This window comes from Carettochelys insculpta, chromosome 1 (assembly GCF_033958435.1).
Source record: "Carettochelys insculpta isolate YL-2023 chromosome 1, ASM3395843v1, whole genome shotgun sequence".
NCBI classification, from domain to species: Eukaryota; Metazoa; Chordata; order Testudines; family Carettochelyidae; genus Carettochelys; species Carettochelys insculpta.
Genome location: NC_134137.1, coordinates 375655279 through 375676152, shown reverse-complemented (window position 1 = coordinate 375676152; position 20874 = coordinate 375655279). Strand labels below are relative to the sequence as shown.

The window sequence follows — 20874 nt, the reverse complement described above, 5'->3', positions numbered from 1 at the left end:
TTTATGTCCCAAGGAGACAAAACAAAAACCCTGGCAGAGAACCCTCACATCTCCTGAACAGTCGGTGCCTTGCTTACAAGCCATAGCAAATCATTTACACTGTCGTTAGGCGTACAACTAAAGCCCATGCCAATGACCAGCCTGGTGCGCACTTCAGGTGCAGACCCAGCTTGCCTAGGGAAGTTGTGGAATCTCCATGTTCAGAGACGTTTAAAAACAGGTTGGATGGGCCTCTCTCAGGAATGGTCTGAATGGTTGTTGGTCCTGCCAGGAGGACAGGGGACTGGACTTGATGACCTCTCAAGGCCCCTTCCTGTTCCAACATTCTTTGACTCTACGATTCCCCTGGAACACGTTTACCACTGGCCACGGGATTAAATGGACCTTAAACTAGTAACTGGCAGAGTGCGGGGAATTAAAGAATTGTGAGGGGTAATATCGTAGGAATATGGCTCCAGATCTTTCTGAGATTCCTACTTTACAAATCTCCCTACCTCCCCATCTCTTCTTCTTTCCCTACCTACAGCCATTCAACAGTGACACCTAAAAGCCCTTACCTGATGCGAAAGCCCTTACCTGATGCGAGACGCCATGTTAATACATATGCTGATGCCTCATGGACACCCGTCCAGCTCAGTAAAACGCTGCCATCGGTGCTCTGCTGGACTGCAAACTGAGTCACTTTGGGCAAACCCACTATGCAAAAGAAAAGAGAGAACAGATGCTGCTGTTTAAATTGCTTGCTGCTGTTTCAAGCCTTAAATCCATTGCATGAGACAAAAGAACTTGAGATTGAGAACCAACCGAATTTCACTGGGCCTAAAGGCAACCGACACACACCACAGAAGAGAGCAGTCCTGGGCCTGTTGAAATCAATAGCAAATTCCAGCTAAGCATTACAGAAATGAAACAGACTGCTGCTCTCTTGAGTTTGGTATCTTGTCTCCAGCAAGAACTCAGCTACATACTGCAAAATGTCCGAGCCTGCACCTGGGCCCATTGTGCCTTGCCATTCACGGGTGGGAAATTACTGCCAGCTGGTTATCAGCTCCAGGATCCTACGTATGGGCCCATGGTGATACTTGCATTCAGTGTATGCCAGAAGAGAAGGAGTGATTCCAAGAGTCTGGTACAGAGCCTCCATTAATCCGAGTAAGCATCTGGGGCCAGATCCTTAGTTCGCGGAGATCAGGGTAGCTGCACCAAAACCAATGGAGCTATGCCAATTCACTCCAGCCATAGATATAATCCCGAAGCTCTGGATTGATTATCTGAATTGATCCCAAACTTTTGATACCAAGAGATGAGCATGGACACGTCAGCCTGAAGAGACCTACTTCCCAGATGCAACAGTGACACTGTGTAGTGGTGTCTGCCCATGGCTCCCAGCTACTCACATGTTTTGGCAGAGAGAACCATTGGGCTTTCCTCCCGTTCCTGGATCACCGAAGATACACGGATGGTGTACATCGTGCTCGGCTGCAGCTTAGCAATGGTGAAAAATGTGATCTCTGCTGGGACGATCTGTGAGGTCTCCAAGCCACCTAATTAACAGCAATTAAACAAATGTAGAACAGTTTGTGAGAATAGCAGGAGTAAGCAATAATACTTCCTGCACCAAGTCTTATTTTCAAAGGCCTTTTCATCCACAGAGCTCACAACAACTAGTAACAGATAATGAGTGTTTTAATCCTCATTTTACAGTTGGGGAAAACTGAGGCACAGTGCAGTTAAATGACTTGAACAAAGTCACTTAATTCATCGGTGGCATGGCTGGGCCTAGAACCTGAACTCAGGGATCCCAGTCCAACATTCTATCTACTAGACTAGCCTGTCTAAAGAGGACTGAAATATTTAGTACAGTTGGAAAAAAAACATTTCCTTTGTGAAAATTATTGCACAAATCAGCAATACATGGAGCATTATTTTAGGTCTGTGAAGAATGTATTAAACATGGATACATAGATTTCTGTGGAGGGATGCCTGGACTTAAAGACTGATTAAAGTAGATTGAAGCAGGAAGGGGAAATATTAATTCAACAGCCAAAGAGGAAGGAAAGAACTGGTCCAGTCAGGCAGCAATGGGAGATTTCTCTTTTTAGCAGACAGGGGGCATGCGTGCTTTCCCCATACCCCACAGCTTGGCCCCTCAATGTCAATATAGGGGTGCACTAGATCAGTGTTTCTTAAACTTTTTGAGACCCTGGACCATTAATTAATATTTTTAATGTGGAACACCTGTGAAAATTTTCTTAAAAAAATTGTTTTCAGACCGAAAAAACCCTAACAGCAATACAGACAGCGAAAACAAAGTGAAGTGATTTAAACAGGTATCACAACAATGAAGTATCTGTATTGTACCTGGTTTTAATAACAGCAAATATATACAGTAAACTCTTTCACATCCAGCATTCTATCATCCGGAACTGTCAAGTCACTGGCATTTTAACCATAAGTAAACTCTACATTTTCCATAAGTACAGTATAGCAAGACAAAGTACAAATAAATACAGCCAATACAGTATAAGTTTACAGTGTACAGTACTAATGGTGTTGGTAAATAAAGTACTCTGCATACATTTTCATTTGTTTCTTAATATCGAATCTTGTTTTTCTTTAGTGTTATGCATTGCTAGGGATACCTTTCTATTATCCAGAATATTTGACTATTCAACTTCCTGGTCCTTGGGCTGCCAGGTATGAAAGAGTTTACTGTATTTTGAATTACTTTTCCAAATGTTTGCGGCACACCTGTGAGTTGTTCATGGAACACCACCAGTGTTTCCCAGCACATAGTTTAAGAAACACTGTACTAGATGGTAAAGAGAGAAAGACATCAATAACCCAGACTTAAGGCTCTTCCTATTCAATGTGGAAGTTGAGTTATTTTCAGCATGTTGCAAATTTTAAAATTTGGAAGGGTGCAGAGAAATCAGAAAGTTGGGGTTTCTCTGAAAAATGGAAGCAATTTTTTAGACTAAAAACATCTCTTTTTTCTAGATAGGATTTTTATCATGCTTGACATTTTTCATGGTGATTTTAACTGAAAAATATATCTCCGACCCTCTGTATAAAAATGAGGTATTTGAAGAAGGAATTTTTGTCCTGATTTTTAGAATAATTGCTTAAATAAACCCCAAGATAGGTATAAACAGGCCAAACAGTCCTTCTGGAAAGCTCTTACTTTGTTAAGTAGAACATTTCAATCATAATCTCAAAAAATGCAATGAAAAGGATCTAGAGTTGTTTCTGCCAGATTTATTGTTCAGTTTTCAGCCAGCTTTCTGTGTTAAAAGAGCTCCTTGTTACCTCATTTCTTCCCCTGTGCTCACTGCCTGTCGGCCAGGAAGTACAAGCTATACAAAACAGCAGCCAGAAGAAAGCTTTAGAGCTGTAGCCAATGGGGGTCACCCCCTGCCAGCCCCTTGACGGGTGTGGACATTCCAAGCTAGCTTTAATCTAGCTGGCAAAGGTGTGGCAGTGCAGCAGGTCAGCAGAGGCTGTATAAGCCCGTCAAGAAACCTTGGAAGTTCCCAGCATGGCTAATGGGTGCTGAAATCCCTTCACTGTTCTGGTACATGAGCTAGATTAAAGCTAGTGCCAGCACCTCCACACAAGCCGCAATCACACCCAGTGACTGCAGTGCATGCATTCTCTTACGGTACATCTACACTTACCGGGAGATCGACCCGGGCTTTGATTTCGTGTGCCTAGTGGAGATGCGTGAAATCACACAATCAGGCTCGACAGTCACCCCCACCAGTCAACCTCACGGGGATCAACCTCCTGCAGTGAGGACGGCCAGACAAGTCGATCCTAGCTAAGTTGATTCCAGCTGTGCAGTTGCCGTAGCTGGAACAGCATATCTAGGACTGACTTTCAGGTCTAGTGTAGACCTGCCCTTAGACTGGGGCTAGACCCTGGAGAGGCTAACAGATCCCTGACCACGTTATTCCTTTCTATATGGGCATTTCCCATGTTGTATGTGTGCACGTGCGTGTTCCTTCCTAAGTGGAGCCCTTTGCCTCTGTCCTTATGGAATTTCAGCCTATGCACTTCAGACTATTTCTCCAGAACATTTTGTATTTAATCTGCTCCAAAGCAGCAGTGAAAGGGCAGAAGAACAGGATATTTTGTGGCCTCTTCTGTGATCGCAAACACCCACCCACCCACCAGCACACAAACATACTCATACGCTGATGGAATAATGAGCAGCAGCCAGGAAGGCAGGTGCCACCAAAAGGCACTTTTCCTCCAGGGACAAAGGTTGTAGCTGGAAATCAAATAAGTTACTGTAGCACAAGAGAAGAACAGAAGACACCCCACATCAGCAGTTCAGTCCACTCTTATGAGCCAGGGTATGAACCCCAAATTCCAAAGCATTGTCCCAACGCTGCCAGTTTGTAGTCTGTCCCCCAGCACTTACATGAAGAGGTGAGGGAAACTGAGTCAGGAGTCACCTCCAGCCCACCGAGGACCTGATGCACCCCCTCCCTCCTTTCCATGGCCAATGGAGCAGGATGCCTACCACCAAGCGGGACCCAGGATATCTTAGTACGTGTTATGCTCGGGGTCCTTTTCCAGGAGACCTTCACGCTGTTTACTCCAATGTCGGCGACCCGCAAATCCCGGATGGGGTTTGAGTTTGCGAGCGAGGCTGCAAAAGTGAAGGAAATAGAGAGACCTGAGCCAGACAGCAATACCTTCCCTGCCCCGAGGGCCCCTTTCTCCATGGCTGACCCTGCTCACATCAGCGGTTCTGTTCCAGGAGAAAGGAGCTACTCACTGTGAATCTGAGCACCCAAGTCGTGCCCAGGGCTGACTTCCTGCTCTTAAACAATCCTCACCAGACACAGCGGGTGTGTGTCCATCTGGGCACATCTCACGCGATGCCTGCCGTGGCTCTCAGACACTGGAGCACCTCAGTCCTGCTGTTCTCTGCTGTGGCACACAGCAGTTTAGTTCTCCAAGGGCGGTCGTGGTTTGTTGGAACATTGATTGTTAGGCTGGGCATGTTGGCTGCTAAGCAGCGTTCCCTGCCAGCCGAGCACTTGGGCCACCGCCCAGGAGAGATTCAGGGGCTGCCAGCTGCGTAGCAGAGCAACTACAGCCACCCACAGCCGGCAGTGTGGCTTTCTATGGGTGGTGCACATTGCACATGCTTCGGTGCACATAACAACATTTATTCCACATGTGCCTGGGAAAAGCTTAGCGGGCATGCTGCAGCTGGGCAGCGTTTAGTGGCCTGTGATATACAAGCTGCCAGACAGCCAGTCTCTTTGGCCTTAAGAGCTCCAACTTGGACATGCTCGAGTGACCATCTGTCCTGTTTTGGGCAGGACAGCCCCATATTTCAGGTGTCAGGAAGGCATCCCATTTTATTTTAACCAGGGGGCTAACTGCCCTGTATTTGCACACTTGCTGGGAGCCGGGAGCGCATGGGCGTGGCTGCTCCCCAGTTCCTGGGTCCCCACAGGTTCCTGGCTCCCAGTTCCCTCCTGCTCATGGGAGTCGGGAGCTGGACAGGCATGGCTGCCCGCTGCTCATGGGAGCTGGGAGCCAGGGACCGGACTGGCACAGCTGCAGTTGGCTCCTGGCTCCCCACAGCTGGGAGAAGCACCAGCGTGTGGAGGTCACCCACAGGGCCACAGCCCATTCACAGCATCCCAAAGCATGGGACAGCTGGAAGCCACAGCTGCCACTCACAGCCAGGGAGCACCCCCCGCCAACCCCGCAGGGTGGCAGGCCCCACAGGGCAGCCACTGCCTGGCTCAGGGTGGCCATCTGTCCTATTTTGGCCAGGACTCCCCACCTCCCAAGGATGGGCCATATTTAGCTAGGGGAATATGCAATCAACACTTAGCTTGGGGGTCATCCTATGGAAGCCAGATTCATGGCGACCATCTGATACTTGTGACCAAGTGTCGATCATGTATGTGAGTTGCAGTAAACTGATAACAATGTATTAACCCCCCGCTTCTCCAGCACCCCAAGGTGGCAGCTATTCACTTGTAACCTGGAAGCACAATGAAGTTCTCCTGAGAAGATATTACCCAGGCATAAGGTCAGCACTGCAATGGGTTATCTCTGCTCTGGTTTCTGCTGCAAGAGCAAAAATGAAAACGCCAGTTGTCCCGTTTCTGTGTTCATGAGATTCCCTATGGCACCTCCCACCATGCTATCCGAGTGCCTTGGGGAAGGGCGTTAGCCATCGGAACAAGCTACCAGGGGGCATGGTAGATTCACTGTCTCTTGGTGGGCAACCAGTCTTGACTGAAAGACATCTGGAAGATGAGGTTGGTTGAACTTTAGGGAACAGACTTGATGCTGCTCACAAACAGGGAAGAACCAGTAGGAGAAGTAGAAGTGGGTGGCAACCTGGGCTGCAGAGACCATGCTAGATTTCAGGATCCTGACAAAAGGAAGAAAGGTGAGCAGTAAAATACAGACCCTTGATTTCAAAAGAGTGGACTTAGACTCCCTGAGAGAACTGACGGGCAGGATCCATTGGAAAGCTAATATGAAGGGCAAAGCCATTCAGGAGAACTGGCAGTATTTTAAAGAAGTCTTACTGAAGGCACAGGAACAAACCATCCTGATGCACAGTAAGAAAAGCAAATATGGTAGGCAGCCAGCTTGGCTTAACAGGGAAATCCTTGGTCAGCTTAAACTCAAAAAGGATGAGTATAAGAAGTGGAAATGTGGACAGCTGACTAAAGAGGAGTATAATTTTATGGCTGGAGAATGCTGGGCAGTAATCAGAAAAGCGAAAGCACAAATGGAACTGTAGCTGCAAGGGGTATGAAGGATAACAAGAAGGGTTTCTACAGGCAAATGACAATATGAGCGTTATCAGGGAAGGTGTGGGGCCATTAGTGGATGAAAGCGGTAACCTAAAGATGGATGACGTAAGAAAAGCTGAGGTAGTCAATGCTTTTTTTGCCTCAGTCTTCACGGACAAGGACAGCTCCCACACTACTAATGATACTAAACAATGCTGTATGGGAAGGTGGAGGGCAGCCCTCAGTGAGGAAGGAAAGAGTTAAGAGCCACCTCGAAAAACTAGATGTACACAAATCCATGCGTCTGGATTTAATGCACCCAAAGGTACTGAGGGAATTGTCAGACATCTTGCTGAGCCTTTGGCCATTATCTTTGAAGACTCTTGGAGATTGGGAAAGGTCCCGGATGATTGGAAACGGTAAACATAGTGCCCATCTTTAAAAAAGGAAAGAAGGACAATCCAGGGAACTATAGACCAGCCAGCCTTACCTCAGTCCCTGGAAAAATAATGGAGGGGATCCTCAAGGAATCCATTTGGGAGCATTTGGAAGATGGGAAACTGATCAAAAGTAGTCAACATGGATTCACCAAGGGCAAGTCCTGCCTGACCAATCTGATTAGCTTGTATGATGAGGTAACAGGCTCAGTGGACATGAGGAAGTCAGTGGATGTGATATACCTTGACTTCAGCAAAGCTTATGGTACAGTCTTCCACAACATTTTTGTCCATAAGTTAAGGAAGTATGGATTGGATACATGGACAATAAGATGGATAGAAAGATGGCTTGACAGTCCGGCCCAACGGGTAGTGGTCAATGGCTCAATATGTGGGTGGTGGCTGGTTTCAAGCAGAGTGCCCCAAGGCTCAGTTCTGGGGCCAGTGTTGTTCAACATCTTTATTAATGACCTGGATGAGGGACTGCAGCTTTGCACCCTCAGCAGGTTTGCGGATGGCACCAAGCTAAGGGGACAGGTAGATACATTGGAGGATAGAGATAGGATCCAGAGTGACCTGGATAAATTGGGGGATTGGGCCAAAAGAAATCTGATGTGGTTCAACAAGGAGAAGTGTAGAGTCCTGCACTTGGGGCTGAAGAATCCCAAGCATTGTTATAGGCTGGGGACCGATGGGCTAAGCAGCAGTACAGCAGAAAAGGACCTAGGGGTTATGGCGGATGGAAGGCTGCATATGAGTAAACAGTGTGTCCTTGTAGCCAAGAAGGCCAACAGCATATTCGGGTGCATTAGGAGGAGCATTTCAAGCAGATCTAGAGAAGTGGTTGTTCCCCTCTATTTGGCACTGATGAGGCCACATCTGGAATATTGTGTCCCGTTTTGGGCCCCCCAGTATAAAAAGGATGTGGATGTGCTGGAGGAGGTTCAGTGGAGGGCAACAAAAATGATTAAAGGGCTGGAGCACATGACCTATGAGGAGCAGCTGAGGGATTTGGGTTTGTTTAGTTTACAGAAGAGAAGACTGAGGGGTGATTTAATAGCAGCCTTCAACTTCCTGAAGGGAGCTCGAAAGAGGATGGAGAGAAACTGTTCTCAGTGGTGACAGATGGCAGAACAAGGACTGATTTTCTGAAGTTACAGAGGGAGAGGTGTAGGTTGGATATTAAGAAAAACTACTTCACCGGGAGGGTGGTGAATCACTGGAATGCGTTGCCTAGAGAGGTGGTGGATTCTCCATCCCTAGAGGTTTTTAAGTCTTAACAAAGTCCCGGCTGGGATGACTTAGTGGGGTTTGATCCTGCTTGAAGCAGGGGGCTGGACTTGATGACCTCCTGAGGTCCCTTCCAGCCCTGTCATTCTATAATGCAGGGGTAACAGGCAGGGGTTGAAATTCTCTAGCTGGTATTGAGGTCAGAGTACATGACTGATTAGTTTCTTCTGGCCTTGAACATTATGGGAAGTTATTGTCTTGTTTTTCAGATGAGAGACTGAGATGTTAAGTGACCTGCCCAATGTCAGACACGCAGAACCAAGAGTGGAACACGGATCTCCAGAGTCCCAGTCCAGGGACCACCCACATTGGGTACAAAAAGAAGAAATGCCAAAGAGCATTACAATGAGTTTTTGTTATAGACCAGCTTAAAAATATTACCCACGGGCTTCAAAATCGTGTTGTTCCAAACACAGCACTGCGCCCTCTGGGGTATGTATCCTCACTCATACACAAAGGAGCCTTGGAAACACGCAAAGTCTGCCCTAAAGAAAGGAAGGATATTTTCCAGACTCCACAAGGAAAAACAGGGCCCGCTGCTGCTGCTGAACTGAGCTCGTCAAGAGAGACTGGATGGATTTGGGTCCCTGAGTAGAACATTACCGAGTGTTTCCCAGGGCCTGAATCCAGCCTAGCCTGTTTACACAGGGACAGCATAACACCCTGGCAGAATCCCAGAGGAGAACTTCATCTCATGATAGGTTCAACAAGGACAAGTGCAGAGCCTGCACATGGGACAGAAGAATCCCAAGCATTGTTACCGGCTGGGGACCAACCGGCTAAGTAGTAGGTGTGCAGAACAGCACCTGGGGATTACAGTGGTGTCACATGGCTGGACTTTTATATTGGGACTGGAAACCATTTTATATGCCCAGTGTGGCTATTGGTCCCAAATATTGTGCTGGGGGCGGGGCGCAGGTGAAGTGTCAAATGAAAGTTTATGATGCCCTGAATCTATGTATGCTACTTGTGTGTCTGTATCATGTATTTAGGTAAAGATATAGATTTGTAGCTCTGCAGCTGTGTGAGAAATGTTTCAGGCTGAGGTTCACAATGGGAGGTGAGGCTTCACCCCAGCCAGGAAGATAGACTGAGCAAGGGCCCAGATGGCCAACACCCATTTTGTGATGGTGGGTTTTCTTACTGGGACTGCAACAACAGAAACTCAGCGCAGAGACCCACCTGGTCAGGTGGTAAGCCAAGGCCTATGGAGAGAAATGGAATTTTCCCTCCGCATATTAAAAGCTGTAAGATGGGCCCTGGCAGGTACTTTCTTTGTTCTTCAGTCCTCACGAGTTAAGCCTGTCTGGATTGGGGGCCTGTCCCTCAGAGGGATGATGTGGATTTAACAGTGTCCATCTTGGATCTTTTGTCTCGTGGTCTCCAAGGGTCCATGTCCCAGCATGTGGACCCCAGTGCGCCAGATCTACAATGCTCCAATGACTGAATCTAGGTAACCTGAAACGAACTTTCAAAGACTTTCAAGAATCAGCAAATGACATCACTGGCTGCATCAGTAGTTATGACTGATGCATGTAAAGTATTGCTTTAACAATTCTTCTCTCTAACCCTGTTCTTTCTTTGGGATTAGTAAGCCCTTAGATATTAGATCTAAGGATCTGGCTTTTGCACGGTTGTTTGGGTAAGATCCAGTACATATTGACTGGGGGCTGGGGCTGGGCCCTTTGGGGTCGGGAAGAATCTGTGTGGTGTCTGGTGAAATGGGTGTAATAACCTCTCACCTGAAGTTACGGGTTGTTAATCTGGGCTGGTGGAGCAGCTGAGAAGTCTGTGGGTTTGCTCGTGCGGCTTCTGGCTGGCCAGTGGGGCTGGAAGAAGTGCTGTGGAGTCTGGCTGGATTTGCCTTAGTAAGAAGGAAATCCCAGCCTGGGACTGCAAGTGGCCTGGATTTTAAGCAAAGGTACCCTAAATTGATTTCTCTAGCTGTGCCCAGAACACCGTCCTATCACAAGTGGATGAAAGGCTGGATATGAGTCAACAGCGTGCCCTTGTAGCCAAGAAGGCTAATGACATATTGGGCTGCATTAGGAGAAGCATTTCCAGCAGATCGAGACAAGTTATTACTCCCCTCTACTGAGCACTGGTGAGGCCACATCTGGAGCACTGCGTCCAGTTCTGGGGCTCCCCCTACAGAAAGGGTATGGATGTGTTGGAGAAGGTCCAGCAGAAGGCAACCAAAATGATTAGGGGGCTGGTGCAGAGATAAGTGAGAGGCGATGTGATAGCAGCTTTCAACTTCCTGAAGGTCGGGTGGGACGGGGGGCATCTAAAGAGGATGGAGAGAGGCTGTTCACAGTAGTGACAGATGGCAGAACAAAGAGCAGTGGTCTCAAGCTACAATGCGGGAGGTCTAGGTTGGATATTAGGAGTAACTTTTTCAGTAGAAAGGTGGTGAAGCACTGGAATGCATTACCTAGAGAGGTGGTGGAATCTCCTTCCCTACAGGTTTTTAAGTCCTGGCTTGACAAAGCCCTGGCTGGGATGATTTAGTTCGGGTTGGTCCTGCTTTGGGCAGGGGGCTGGGCTCAATGACCTCCTGAGGGCCCTTCCAGCCCTAGGATTCTATGAACATGTGCTGCATGCCACTCAAGGATAACAATCTACTACTGCTGCAAGTCGCAGGGCTGCTCCTTTAGTTCAAGTGGTACAGGTCTGTGCGGAAGGTGATAGGTTCAAACCCTGCTGCCCCATGCAAGAAGGGCTCACCACAGCACAACTCACCAGTGTGGTGGGCGAGAGTCACCTCTGGCCCCTCAGATTTGTTGAATACAGCACGAATGCCAAGTGCATAGCGGGTGTTAGGCAGCAAACGCTCAATGCGATAGGCAAGTTCACTGCTGCTCAGGTACCGGCTCTTGGCGACTCCTCTTCCTGGAAGGACAAGGACACCACAGTGCATATCATTCAGCAAGAACAGTGATGCTTCTTCACTTTTGCTCTCAAGCCAGCGTAGTGTTATGACTGGGGGTCTCTGGGTAAGGGTATGAACACAAAGTTGGGGGTAAAGGGGATTGTACGGCGAGGTGCAGGGGATGGGAAGGGATTAAGCCAAACGAAGACAAGTGAGAAAAGGCTTCTAGGCAGCGAGACTTGAACCCTGCAGCCACACCTGCCTCAGCCCTGGACTGATACTAGGCCCAGCAGTCATCAGTGGCATAAGTGGCCTGGACCAGTGTTCCCCATAAACTGGGCACTTGTGCAGTTGTTCAGAAGATTCCAAGGCCACGCAGGTGATTAGCAGAGCGCTTACAGCTAGGTTTTTGTTTCTCCAGGTGGTGCACATTAGCACATGCCTCGGTGCACCTGGAAAAATTTAATCTGCACGTGGACGGAAAAAAATCCACACATGGACGGAAAAGGGTTGGAGGGAACACTGGTCTGGAGAAGAGCTAAATATCCCCCCTGGAATAAATAGGATTGCTTGGGAACAATGCCTGATTCCCCTACAAACAGAATACAAGAGGACAGCCCACAGGTTTCACAAACCAACTCAGACAAGACCCCAAACTTTGGCGTATTCACAAATCACAGCTACTCTGGTGACCACCGGGGGAGCTCTTGCTAACGATATTTGGTGCCTGAGGATCTTTGTCGCCCTCCAGTGGCTGGTCCATGCACAAGATTAATGAGTATGTTGTAGCTAAAACCCATGAAATTTCTGCCCGTCAGAACAGCTGGTGGACACTCCTGCTTTTAGCACTCAGGCTTGACAGTTCAAACCCTTTTGGCAGTAACACCCACAGCCTGGCACAGGCTCTCTTTTCACAGCCAGCACCAGAAATACGGTGCATTAGTTCTGCAGGTATCGGCCAGGTAGACCCAGAGCGCTAGAATAAAACCATCTCCCCTGGCCAGGTAATTTTGCATGGAGGCAAATACCCTGTATCACCGGCTTGGACATCTGCTGCACATACCTGCGTATAACAAAAGCAAATCATGGCCTCCGATCAGCACTCACCGTTGTCTGCTCCCTCTGGGCTCCAGGAGATTCGGTATCTAGTGGCTGCAGTTGTGGCACTCCATGCAAGAGAGATGGATGCACTGGTGTAGGAAGTTACTTTGAAATTGGACACAGAGCCGAGTGGTGCTGCTGGGGAAAATGACATTAGCTGATATCTAGCTTGGGCTACGTCTACACTAGGCAAAGCAAGTCGACCGTAGACACACAATTCTAGCCACGACAGTTGTGTAGCTAAAACTGATGTATCGGCACTTGGCTAACTTGGCTGTCCCTACTAAAGAAGGTCGATTCTCCCATCAAACTTCCTTACTTCTGGAGTCTCAGGAGGAGTACTGGGGTCGACTGCGATCCACTCCCTGAGAGGTTGATTTCAAGAGTCCCTACCAGACGCGTGAAACCGAACCCCGGAAGATCAGCCCTGAGTGGGTTGCTCTTCCAGGCTAATGTAGACATAGCCTTAGCAATGTGTTCAATAGAAGCCAGTGCCTTTGCGTTCTCACAGCTACCAGCGCTGGGGGGCAGTGGCTGTGAGCGGGCACTGACTTTCACAGGACAGGGTGCAAGCTAATCTTTGCACTACTCTGGGTCGGGCAGGGGCAGAGTCCCACTGTTATAGTTGCTTTTAAATCATACGGCAGCTCCTCAGCAGGTACAACCCAGCTCTATCACCACCACTGGCACACAGCTGAGGCACACCCCCTGAGGAGCTGGCTGGTCAGTTGCCTTTAACGGACATCAGGAGTCTGCCCAGCCAGATATGTGGGTCAGCTCATTCCGTCCTCCCTTCTTGTCGGCACAAGCCGGGTGGGAGGAAATTGGGTGGGAAGCTGGCTGAGAGTCAGTCAAAGGAAATCCGGGACTGAACCCACCATGGTAGTCAGCAGCTCTGTGCAGCTGGAGAAGGTGTTGCCACAAAATCCCTAAGTCCTGGCTTTACTTGCTCCCTATCAACCCCGTCGCTCTTCTCACAAAAGAACAGGCATTACCCCAAGGTCTAATTCCAACACTGGAAAGAACTGTCAATTGCCTCTGCATTTCAATGCTGTAACACTGCTCTGTGTGTTAAAGTGGTCACGTTCCACCCCAGAAGTGGCTGCATTCCAGAGTGGGTGGGGGAAATGGCAAGTTCATACAACACTTTAGAATGAAAGGCTGCGATCTCAAGAGTCTAAGCTGGCCTTTCCGATGCCTGTTGGCACTCTGTACTGTCAGTATGCCCAGGGTACCTGAGCTCCCCGGGGGCAAGGAGGTGCACTGTTTCTGTGCTGTGCTCATACTCACACGTCCTGGCTGAGGCTGTGATCCCGGGCCCCTCTGCCGAGCCGAAGAGCACAGAGAGGGAAATCACGTACTCGCTGTCGTGGGCCAGGTTCTGCAGCTGGTAGGCCGTGGTGGAGCTGTTCAGAGCCAGCTGCCGTGGTCGGTCCTTGCTGGAGAATTCTTTCCATGGGAAGAAAAAAAAACCAAGATGTACGTGACGTCGGCGAGTGGATCAGTTTGGTGTGGGCGGGGTGGGCGGGGGGCAACGAGTAACATTAATAAATATCAAGGCCAGACAGGGTCACACTGATCTGTCTTCCTGTAGAAGGCAGGCCAGAGAAGTTCAAAGACTGGGTGAGGCCACGCTGCACTTGTGGTATAAGACATCAGCGTGGGACTCAGGACATTCTTGTACAAGGCTTTTTTTAACTGTAAAGAAATAAAGGAATAAATAGAAGAGGTGCTGTTGAAAGGGGACTCCCCCAGAAGCTGCAACTTGCCAAAGCAATCAGTTTCCACCTTCCGAAAAGAGTCCCCTTATAAGGAAGGTCAGGTTGGAGCTGTTGCTGGTCTGAAGGATTTACAGCCTCGACCGGGGGAAAGGCGCAAAGTCAGATGATTTTCTCATCAGGCTCATGGGGTCCGATAGTCAACTAGCTCTTTCCCAGGCCTTTGGGCATCCCATAATCCCTCAGTGTAAGTCACTGCAGCCCCAGGGCTGCTGTAGTCTGTTTTCTGCTTCCCACAATCCTTAAAACATGGCAGCACCACCTCATTGTGCTGGGAGCAGGGAGCCAGAGGCACAGTGTGCAGATTTGTTCTCCAGCTCGACTCCGGCTGGACCAGCCCTTAGCAGAGGGATATTCTGAGAGCTTTTATGCCGCCAGGGCAGCCGAATGGGCCCTTCGTGCTCCTGAGAACGGGGAATGAAATTAGCTCCATGTGCGGTGCATACGATGGACCAGTGCCAGAGGTGCCTCAGCATCTGCAGTCCCCTGGTCTTACAGGCTCACTGTCTCAGCTTTCGCACTGCATTTGTGCTGGGGGCGGGAGGAAGGGTCCTGTCCCTGCTATAGGCTCCGTCATCACTCGCTTACCTGGAGACAGGCCCCAAGCCACTCTGTACCCAGTGGCCCCAGCAACTGAGTCCCAGGAGAGCAGGGCAGAGTTGGTGGTCACGTCAGACACTTTCAGGGACTGCACAGCACTGGATGCCACTTGGAGAAAGAGCCGAGTAGGGTAGGTAAGCAGAACCGGTTATGAGTCTGACGGCTGCAAGAGCAGTGGAAAGACTCCCACACAATTCAAGGGAACTTGGAGCTACAGGACCCAAGAAAAACCACCAGGCACCAGGCTGGTCTATGCATAAGGGACCAGAGTGGAGTCGTCGGACATGGGTGAAACTGTTTAGGAGCTGGCTGTGACAGGGAGACCTGGGCACCAGCTTAGGAGCAGGCAGCACCAGGATCAGCCATGCTGACGGTCCGTTTTAGGGGATTTCACTGCCACCCATCGCTGTGGCATCTGAGCATTTCCCCAGGTCTCACAGCACTCCATAAACTAACAGCACCCCCGGTAGTCCTGGCAGGGAAACTGAGGCACAAAGCAGCCAAGTGACTCCTCCCGAGGTCACCGTCACACCAGCAGCAGGGTGGGACTGCACCTTGCCTGGATCGAAATAGTCCAGAATAGCTTCTTTTGAAACAAAGCTGCTGTGTAGACAGAGCATTTCGGATTAGAGCCCCTATGCTAATCCAAAGTAGGCTCTGTTGTGGTAGACACGCTATTTTGGAATAAGGGTTGCTTATTTTGGGGCTTCCCAGCAGTGTACCCGTGTCATTCCGGAATAGCTCATTTTGGAATAACAAATCTGGAATAAGCTATTCCGGAATAACTCTGTAGTGTAGACACGTCCTCAGACTCCCCCCCCCCCACACACAGTCTCTCTTCCTTCTACACCTGAGGTCACGCTGACCCAAACTGAACCATCCCCCGCTTGCCCTCCCACACCCTCCTTGTCCACCCCAGGACACTTACAGGTGGTTGCCTTGCTGCTCACCACTGGCCCCTCCACCTCCCCAAAGAGGGGGCTGACAGTGACGGTGTACTCCAGGCCAGGCTGCAGCCCCCGGATCATGTAGTGGGTACAAGCTTCATCCAGGTTCACAGTCTGAACGCCGCCCTCTGCACCGGAGAGGAGACAGCTGCTGAACGCGCCTGGGTCAGGCTTTCAGGGACACTCATCTGGGATGGGTCCTCCCCCTTCCCTTCCTGCCACCCCCAGGACACCCGTGAACAGCCACACACTGAGCAACAGCCAGAGCCATCGTAGCCACCTGAAAGGTGGTCAACTCAGGGAGGACGGGAGGAGAAGAGGACAGTAGGTCATTTGGTGAAGACACCAGATGCAGTTCCTGCTACCGCCTCCCTTCTGAGGCAGGGCGGGGAACCAACCTCTCCCCAGCTCCACCCTGGCTGAGTAGGCCAACTGCTCGGTGCCTCAGTTTCCCATCTGTAAGATGGTGATAACATTTTTTGCTCTGTCTCCCTCCTGGAGGTGGCCAGCTCTTCAGAGCAGGGGCAGTATGTCCAGGGCCTAGCACCATGGCTACGTCTACACGTGCAGCCAACATCGAAATAGCTTATTTCGATGTTGCGACATCGAAATAGTCTATTTCGATGAATAACGTCTACACGTCCTCCAGGGCCAGCAACGTCGATGTTCAACTTCGACGTTGCTCAGCCCAACATCAAAATAGGCGCAGCAAGGGAACGTCTACACGTCAAAGTAGCACACATCGAAATAGGGATGCCAGGCACAGCTGCAGACAGGGTCACAGGGCGGACTCAACAGCAAGCCGCTCCCTTAAAGGGCCCCTCCCAGACACAGTTGCACTAAACAACACAAGATACACAGAGCTGACAACTGGTTGCAGACCCTGTGCCTGCAGCATAGATCCCCAGCTGCCGCAGAAGCAGCCAGAAGCCCTGGGCTAAGGGCTGCTGCCCACGGTGACCATAGAGCCCCGCAGGGGCTGGAGAGAGAGCATCTCTCAACCCCCCAGCTGATGGCCGCCATGGAGGACCCAGCAATTTCGACGTTGCGGGACGCGGATCGTCTACACGGTCCCTACTTCGACATTGAACGTCGAAGTAGGGCGCTATTCCTATCTCCTCATGAGGTTAGCGACTTCGACGTCTCGCCGCCTAACGTCGAAGTTAACTTCGAAATAGCGCCCGACGCGTGTAGCCGCGACGGGCGCTATTTCGAAGTTGGTGCCGCTACTTCGAAGTAGCGTGCACGTGTAGACGCAGCTCATGTGTCACGTGAGCCCTAGAGGTGCTATGGTAATCACAAACACCAGTGACCCATGGCAGCTTTGACTGACCAGGGTGGTCTGGTCCCAGCCCTCCAAACTTCCTGGGCGCCAGTCAGTTTTTAGGTACGAGGATGCTAAACCAAGCCTGCAAAACACGAGCAGCTGCCTGTGCTTGTCTCAGACAGCCACCAGTGAAACTAACTCTGCTCAGCCTTTCAACAAGGCTGCGATGAAGCCCCATGTTACAGCTGGGGAGCGAGCTGCCCAACAAGTGACTTGCCCGAGGTCACACAGGGGGGTCACCAGTGGCACCACCGGGATTTAAAAGCCAAATCCCCAGGACTGCAGAGCTGTGTTCATTCTGCTACATCACCTGCTGGGGATGAGAGCCTTGCTCTGTCCCAGGAAAGCCCTAGGCTCAGCTCCTGAGCAGAGGGGCAGGCAATGCACATCCCTTCCATTGGAAAAAGGGGGAAGCCCAGCTGTTCAAAAGGGACCCAGCTGGTGGACCTCTGCCTTCCCACTTGGCTAGACAGATGGCTTCCTGGGACTTGACTGGATTTCAAAACAAGTGCAAGATCCGTTATTGTGACCACTGTCCTAAACTTGCACCTACTCTGGTGCCAAGGGGGCCAGGTGAGGTGTCTATTGAAAGCTGGTGATTTGCTGCATCTGTTTATGCTGCTTAGGTCTGTATAGTTTTTGTGGGGGAAGTTATAAGGATTGGCTCCGTACTTGTAGCTGAAGTTAGATTGCAATGGGAGGCAGGACAACCTCCTCGCCAGGTGAAGCTGTATGTACCAGAGAAAGGGGCTTCTTGGGTTCCACCCCACACCAGAGGAAATGTGGCTATGGATGTGCAGCCTGGGAGGTTGCCAGTGGCAGAATGCTAGGAACAGGACATTACCAGGAGACCTGATCCTCTGATTCTCCCTTGGGAACGTGCTCAATGGGAGGGGACAATGGATTTCCTCCATGTGGGGAAGGATATAAAAGGGTCCCTGAGACCCCTCCATTTTACCCCCAATCTCCATTTTGTCTCCGGTTTGCAGTCTTCCATCCTGAGCCCAGCTCATCACGTCAGGAGAACTCTGCTATGACCCAAGCCTGGAAGGGTTGCTGATCCACCCTGACAAAGGATGCACCCCAGAGACTTTTAAGAGAGCAGCCTATGCCACCTGCTGCAGCCTGCAGCAAGCACTCCGTGACTGAAGGGTCTAACTTCACCACTTTAACAATCTTTACCCTCACCCTACTCTTTCTTTCCTTCGATTAATAAAGCTTTAGATTTTCCATTCTAAAGGTGTCTAAACAGCGTGTCCGGGAAGATCTAAGTGTCTGTTGGCCTGGGGATGTGGCTGGGTCTTTGGAACTGGTAAGTCCTGTGTGAATTTGAATCACAGAATCCCAGGGCTGGAAGGGACCTCAGGAGGTCATCTAGTCCAGCCCCCTGCTTCAAGCAGGATCAACCCCCACTAAGTCATCCCAGCCAGGACATTGTCAAGCTGGGCCTTAAAAACCTCTAGGGATGGAGACTCCACCACCTCTCTAGGCAACGCATTCCAGTGCTTCACCACCCTGCTGGGGAAGTAGTTTTTCCTAATATCTAACCTACACCTCTCCCTCCATAACTTCAGACCGTTGCTCTTTGTTCTGCCATCTGTCACCATTGAGAACAGTTCTCTCCATCCTCTTCAGAGCTCCCCTTCAGGAAGCTGAAGGCTGCTATTAAATCACCCCGCAGTCTTCCCTTCTGCAAACTAAATTTGGTGCAGTTGGGTTTCAGAAGCTCTCGTCTGTATACGGAGGGAAGCTGGCTGTGGCGCAAGAGAAGCTGGAGGGTCTGAGGGATTTGTTTGTGTTACCCTTTGTTCGCCAGGAAGGCAGCAGAGGTGCTCTTTGTGACTGGTTTGTTGCCTCACAGTGGAGGACTCCCAGTCTGGGGCTGTATTTAGCCTGGTTTTAAGCAATTTGCTCAGGTTTGGCTCTCTGGGCAGGGCCCGGAATACCGCCATATATTACAGTGCCCCAAAGCACAGAGCTGTGGTTGGGGGTATGGGGAATATCCCTGGGAACTGGGGAAGGACAAGAAAGGATCAGCTCTTCTCCCCAGGAGACAATGCAAACATGCTCAGACTGAAAAGCTGTTTGATCCGCAGGGGACATCCTGTCCTGGCTAGAAGGAGACAGTGAATCTCACATCTCCAGGGCTCTTTCAAGTGATTGCCTCCTTCGGTCCTCTTGCCCGCATAAAGCCAAAGGTGGTCATGCTTAGTTCAGCCACTGGGGGGTGCCCTGTCCTCATTTTCCTTTCTGTGCTAATGGTATACCTGCCCCCCACCCCAGCATCAGCAGCTAATGGATTTGATCTGTTCTCTGTTTCGGAAGACTGGAAAGAACAACCCGCACACCCAGAGAGACACATTGCCAGGATGAATGCTGCAGTGGAGAATTATCCCTCCAGCCTGCACTCTGCAAACAGGCCAGGGAAAGGACCTTTGTTGGCTTAATCACAAAACAGACAAACCTTGTGTGAGGTATAACAGCAACACACAGCCCTGCCTTTCCTGGCTGGGCTTCCAGCTACAAGGCTGTGTGCTGGGGGAAATGACGAGGATTGAGTTTTATTGCTAACAATGGATATGGTGCGCACACCCCACCATGCACAGCCTTCAGCTAGGAGCACCAGCAGCGCCTATGACACTGGGTACAACATTTCTAATCCATCCGGCAGAGGGCGGGAGGCACACACGCAGGCTGATCCCTTCACCTTGCTGTTAAACGGGGAAAAGGAGGCAAAGTAACTTGCCGGTGGTCACACAATGCTTCTGTGGGAATAGGCCCCAGGAGTCCTAAGATTTAAAAAGAAACAGCAACGCACACACACAGCGAGTCCTTTTCTGGGCCATAAGCAAAGGAAAGGATGGTTATCTGTGTTCCCAGTGTGGGACAGGGCTCCCTGGTGCTAGGCGCTGTACAAATGCCAAGAAAAACAGACCACTGCTGACCGAGGAGTGCCTGCTCTCCCGATTTCCAGCCAAATGACCCACACGCGAGCCAGAGGTCTGGCTAAATCTCTGTGGCTCGCGGTGAGTATTCACACTTGGAATCCATTCATGACACCTTTATTAAAATGCAGCAGGAACGGTGCTACTTTATCCTCCCCTGCAGCATCTTCCCACCTGGGGATCTCAAAGTGCTGATAGATACCACCGAGCTAACGCTCCCTGCAGAGGTGAGTATTATCCCCATTTCACAGCTCAGGAAAGTCAGGAACCCGGAGAAGTTACTTGGCCTAAGTCACACAGGAAGTCTGTCAAAGGGCCAGGAATAGAACACAGGTGCCTTGATCTGCCTTCTCGGTAAACTGAGGGTTTGGACAGCCACCCAGGAGAGATTCAGGCACTGCCCAGCTGATTAACAGAGCTCCCACGGCCAGCAGCTGGTGGTGCACACCAGCACATGCCTTGGTGCACACGACAAAATTTATTCCACACCCGGATGGAAAAAATTAGAGGGAATCCTGGTCCTGACCCCCTGGTCTTTGTTTTGAGTACAAAGCCATCCTCTCGACAGGGCAAAAATACAATAAGCAAATCTGGATTTCTAAACACTCCTTCCGCTAACATCAGCATAAGGGGGGTTTTGAATGGAAAAGTCAGAGAAAGGATCCCAGTTGAAGACACTGATCTGGATCTGGATTCAGGTGATTTGGGTCAGGAGTTCAACCAGCTCCGTCTCTAAGCTCAAGCTGTGTTCTGAGAAGCTGAGTGGGCAGGGGAGGGGAACCTGCGCCCTCATGC

The 20874-nt window shown here is 50.1% G+C and overlaps 1 protein-coding gene across 1 annotated transcript in view; it reads right to left on the bottom strand.

The window, feature by feature from the left end:
• Window positions 1-20874, bottom strand: part of LOC142020062 (uncharacterized) — a 267476-nt gene that overhangs the window by 225229 nt on the left and 21373 nt on the right. The window contains exons 9-16 of the mRNA XM_075007686.1: window positions 15789-15935; window positions 14849-14968; window positions 13773-13931; window positions 12489-12617; window positions 11252-11401; window positions 4529-4657; window positions 1398-1544; window positions 577-696 (exon numbers count right to left, since the gene is read on the bottom strand). Of these exons, the coding sequence (XP_074863787.1) occupies window positions 577-696; window positions 1398-1544; window positions 4529-4657; window positions 11252-11401; window positions 12489-12617; window positions 13773-13931; window positions 14849-14968; window positions 15789-15935 (1101 nt within the window). The remainder of the gene's footprint in view (window positions 1-576; window positions 697-1397; window positions 1545-4528; window positions 4658-11251; window positions 11402-12488; window positions 12618-13772; window positions 13932-14848; window positions 14969-15788; window positions 15936-20874) is intronic.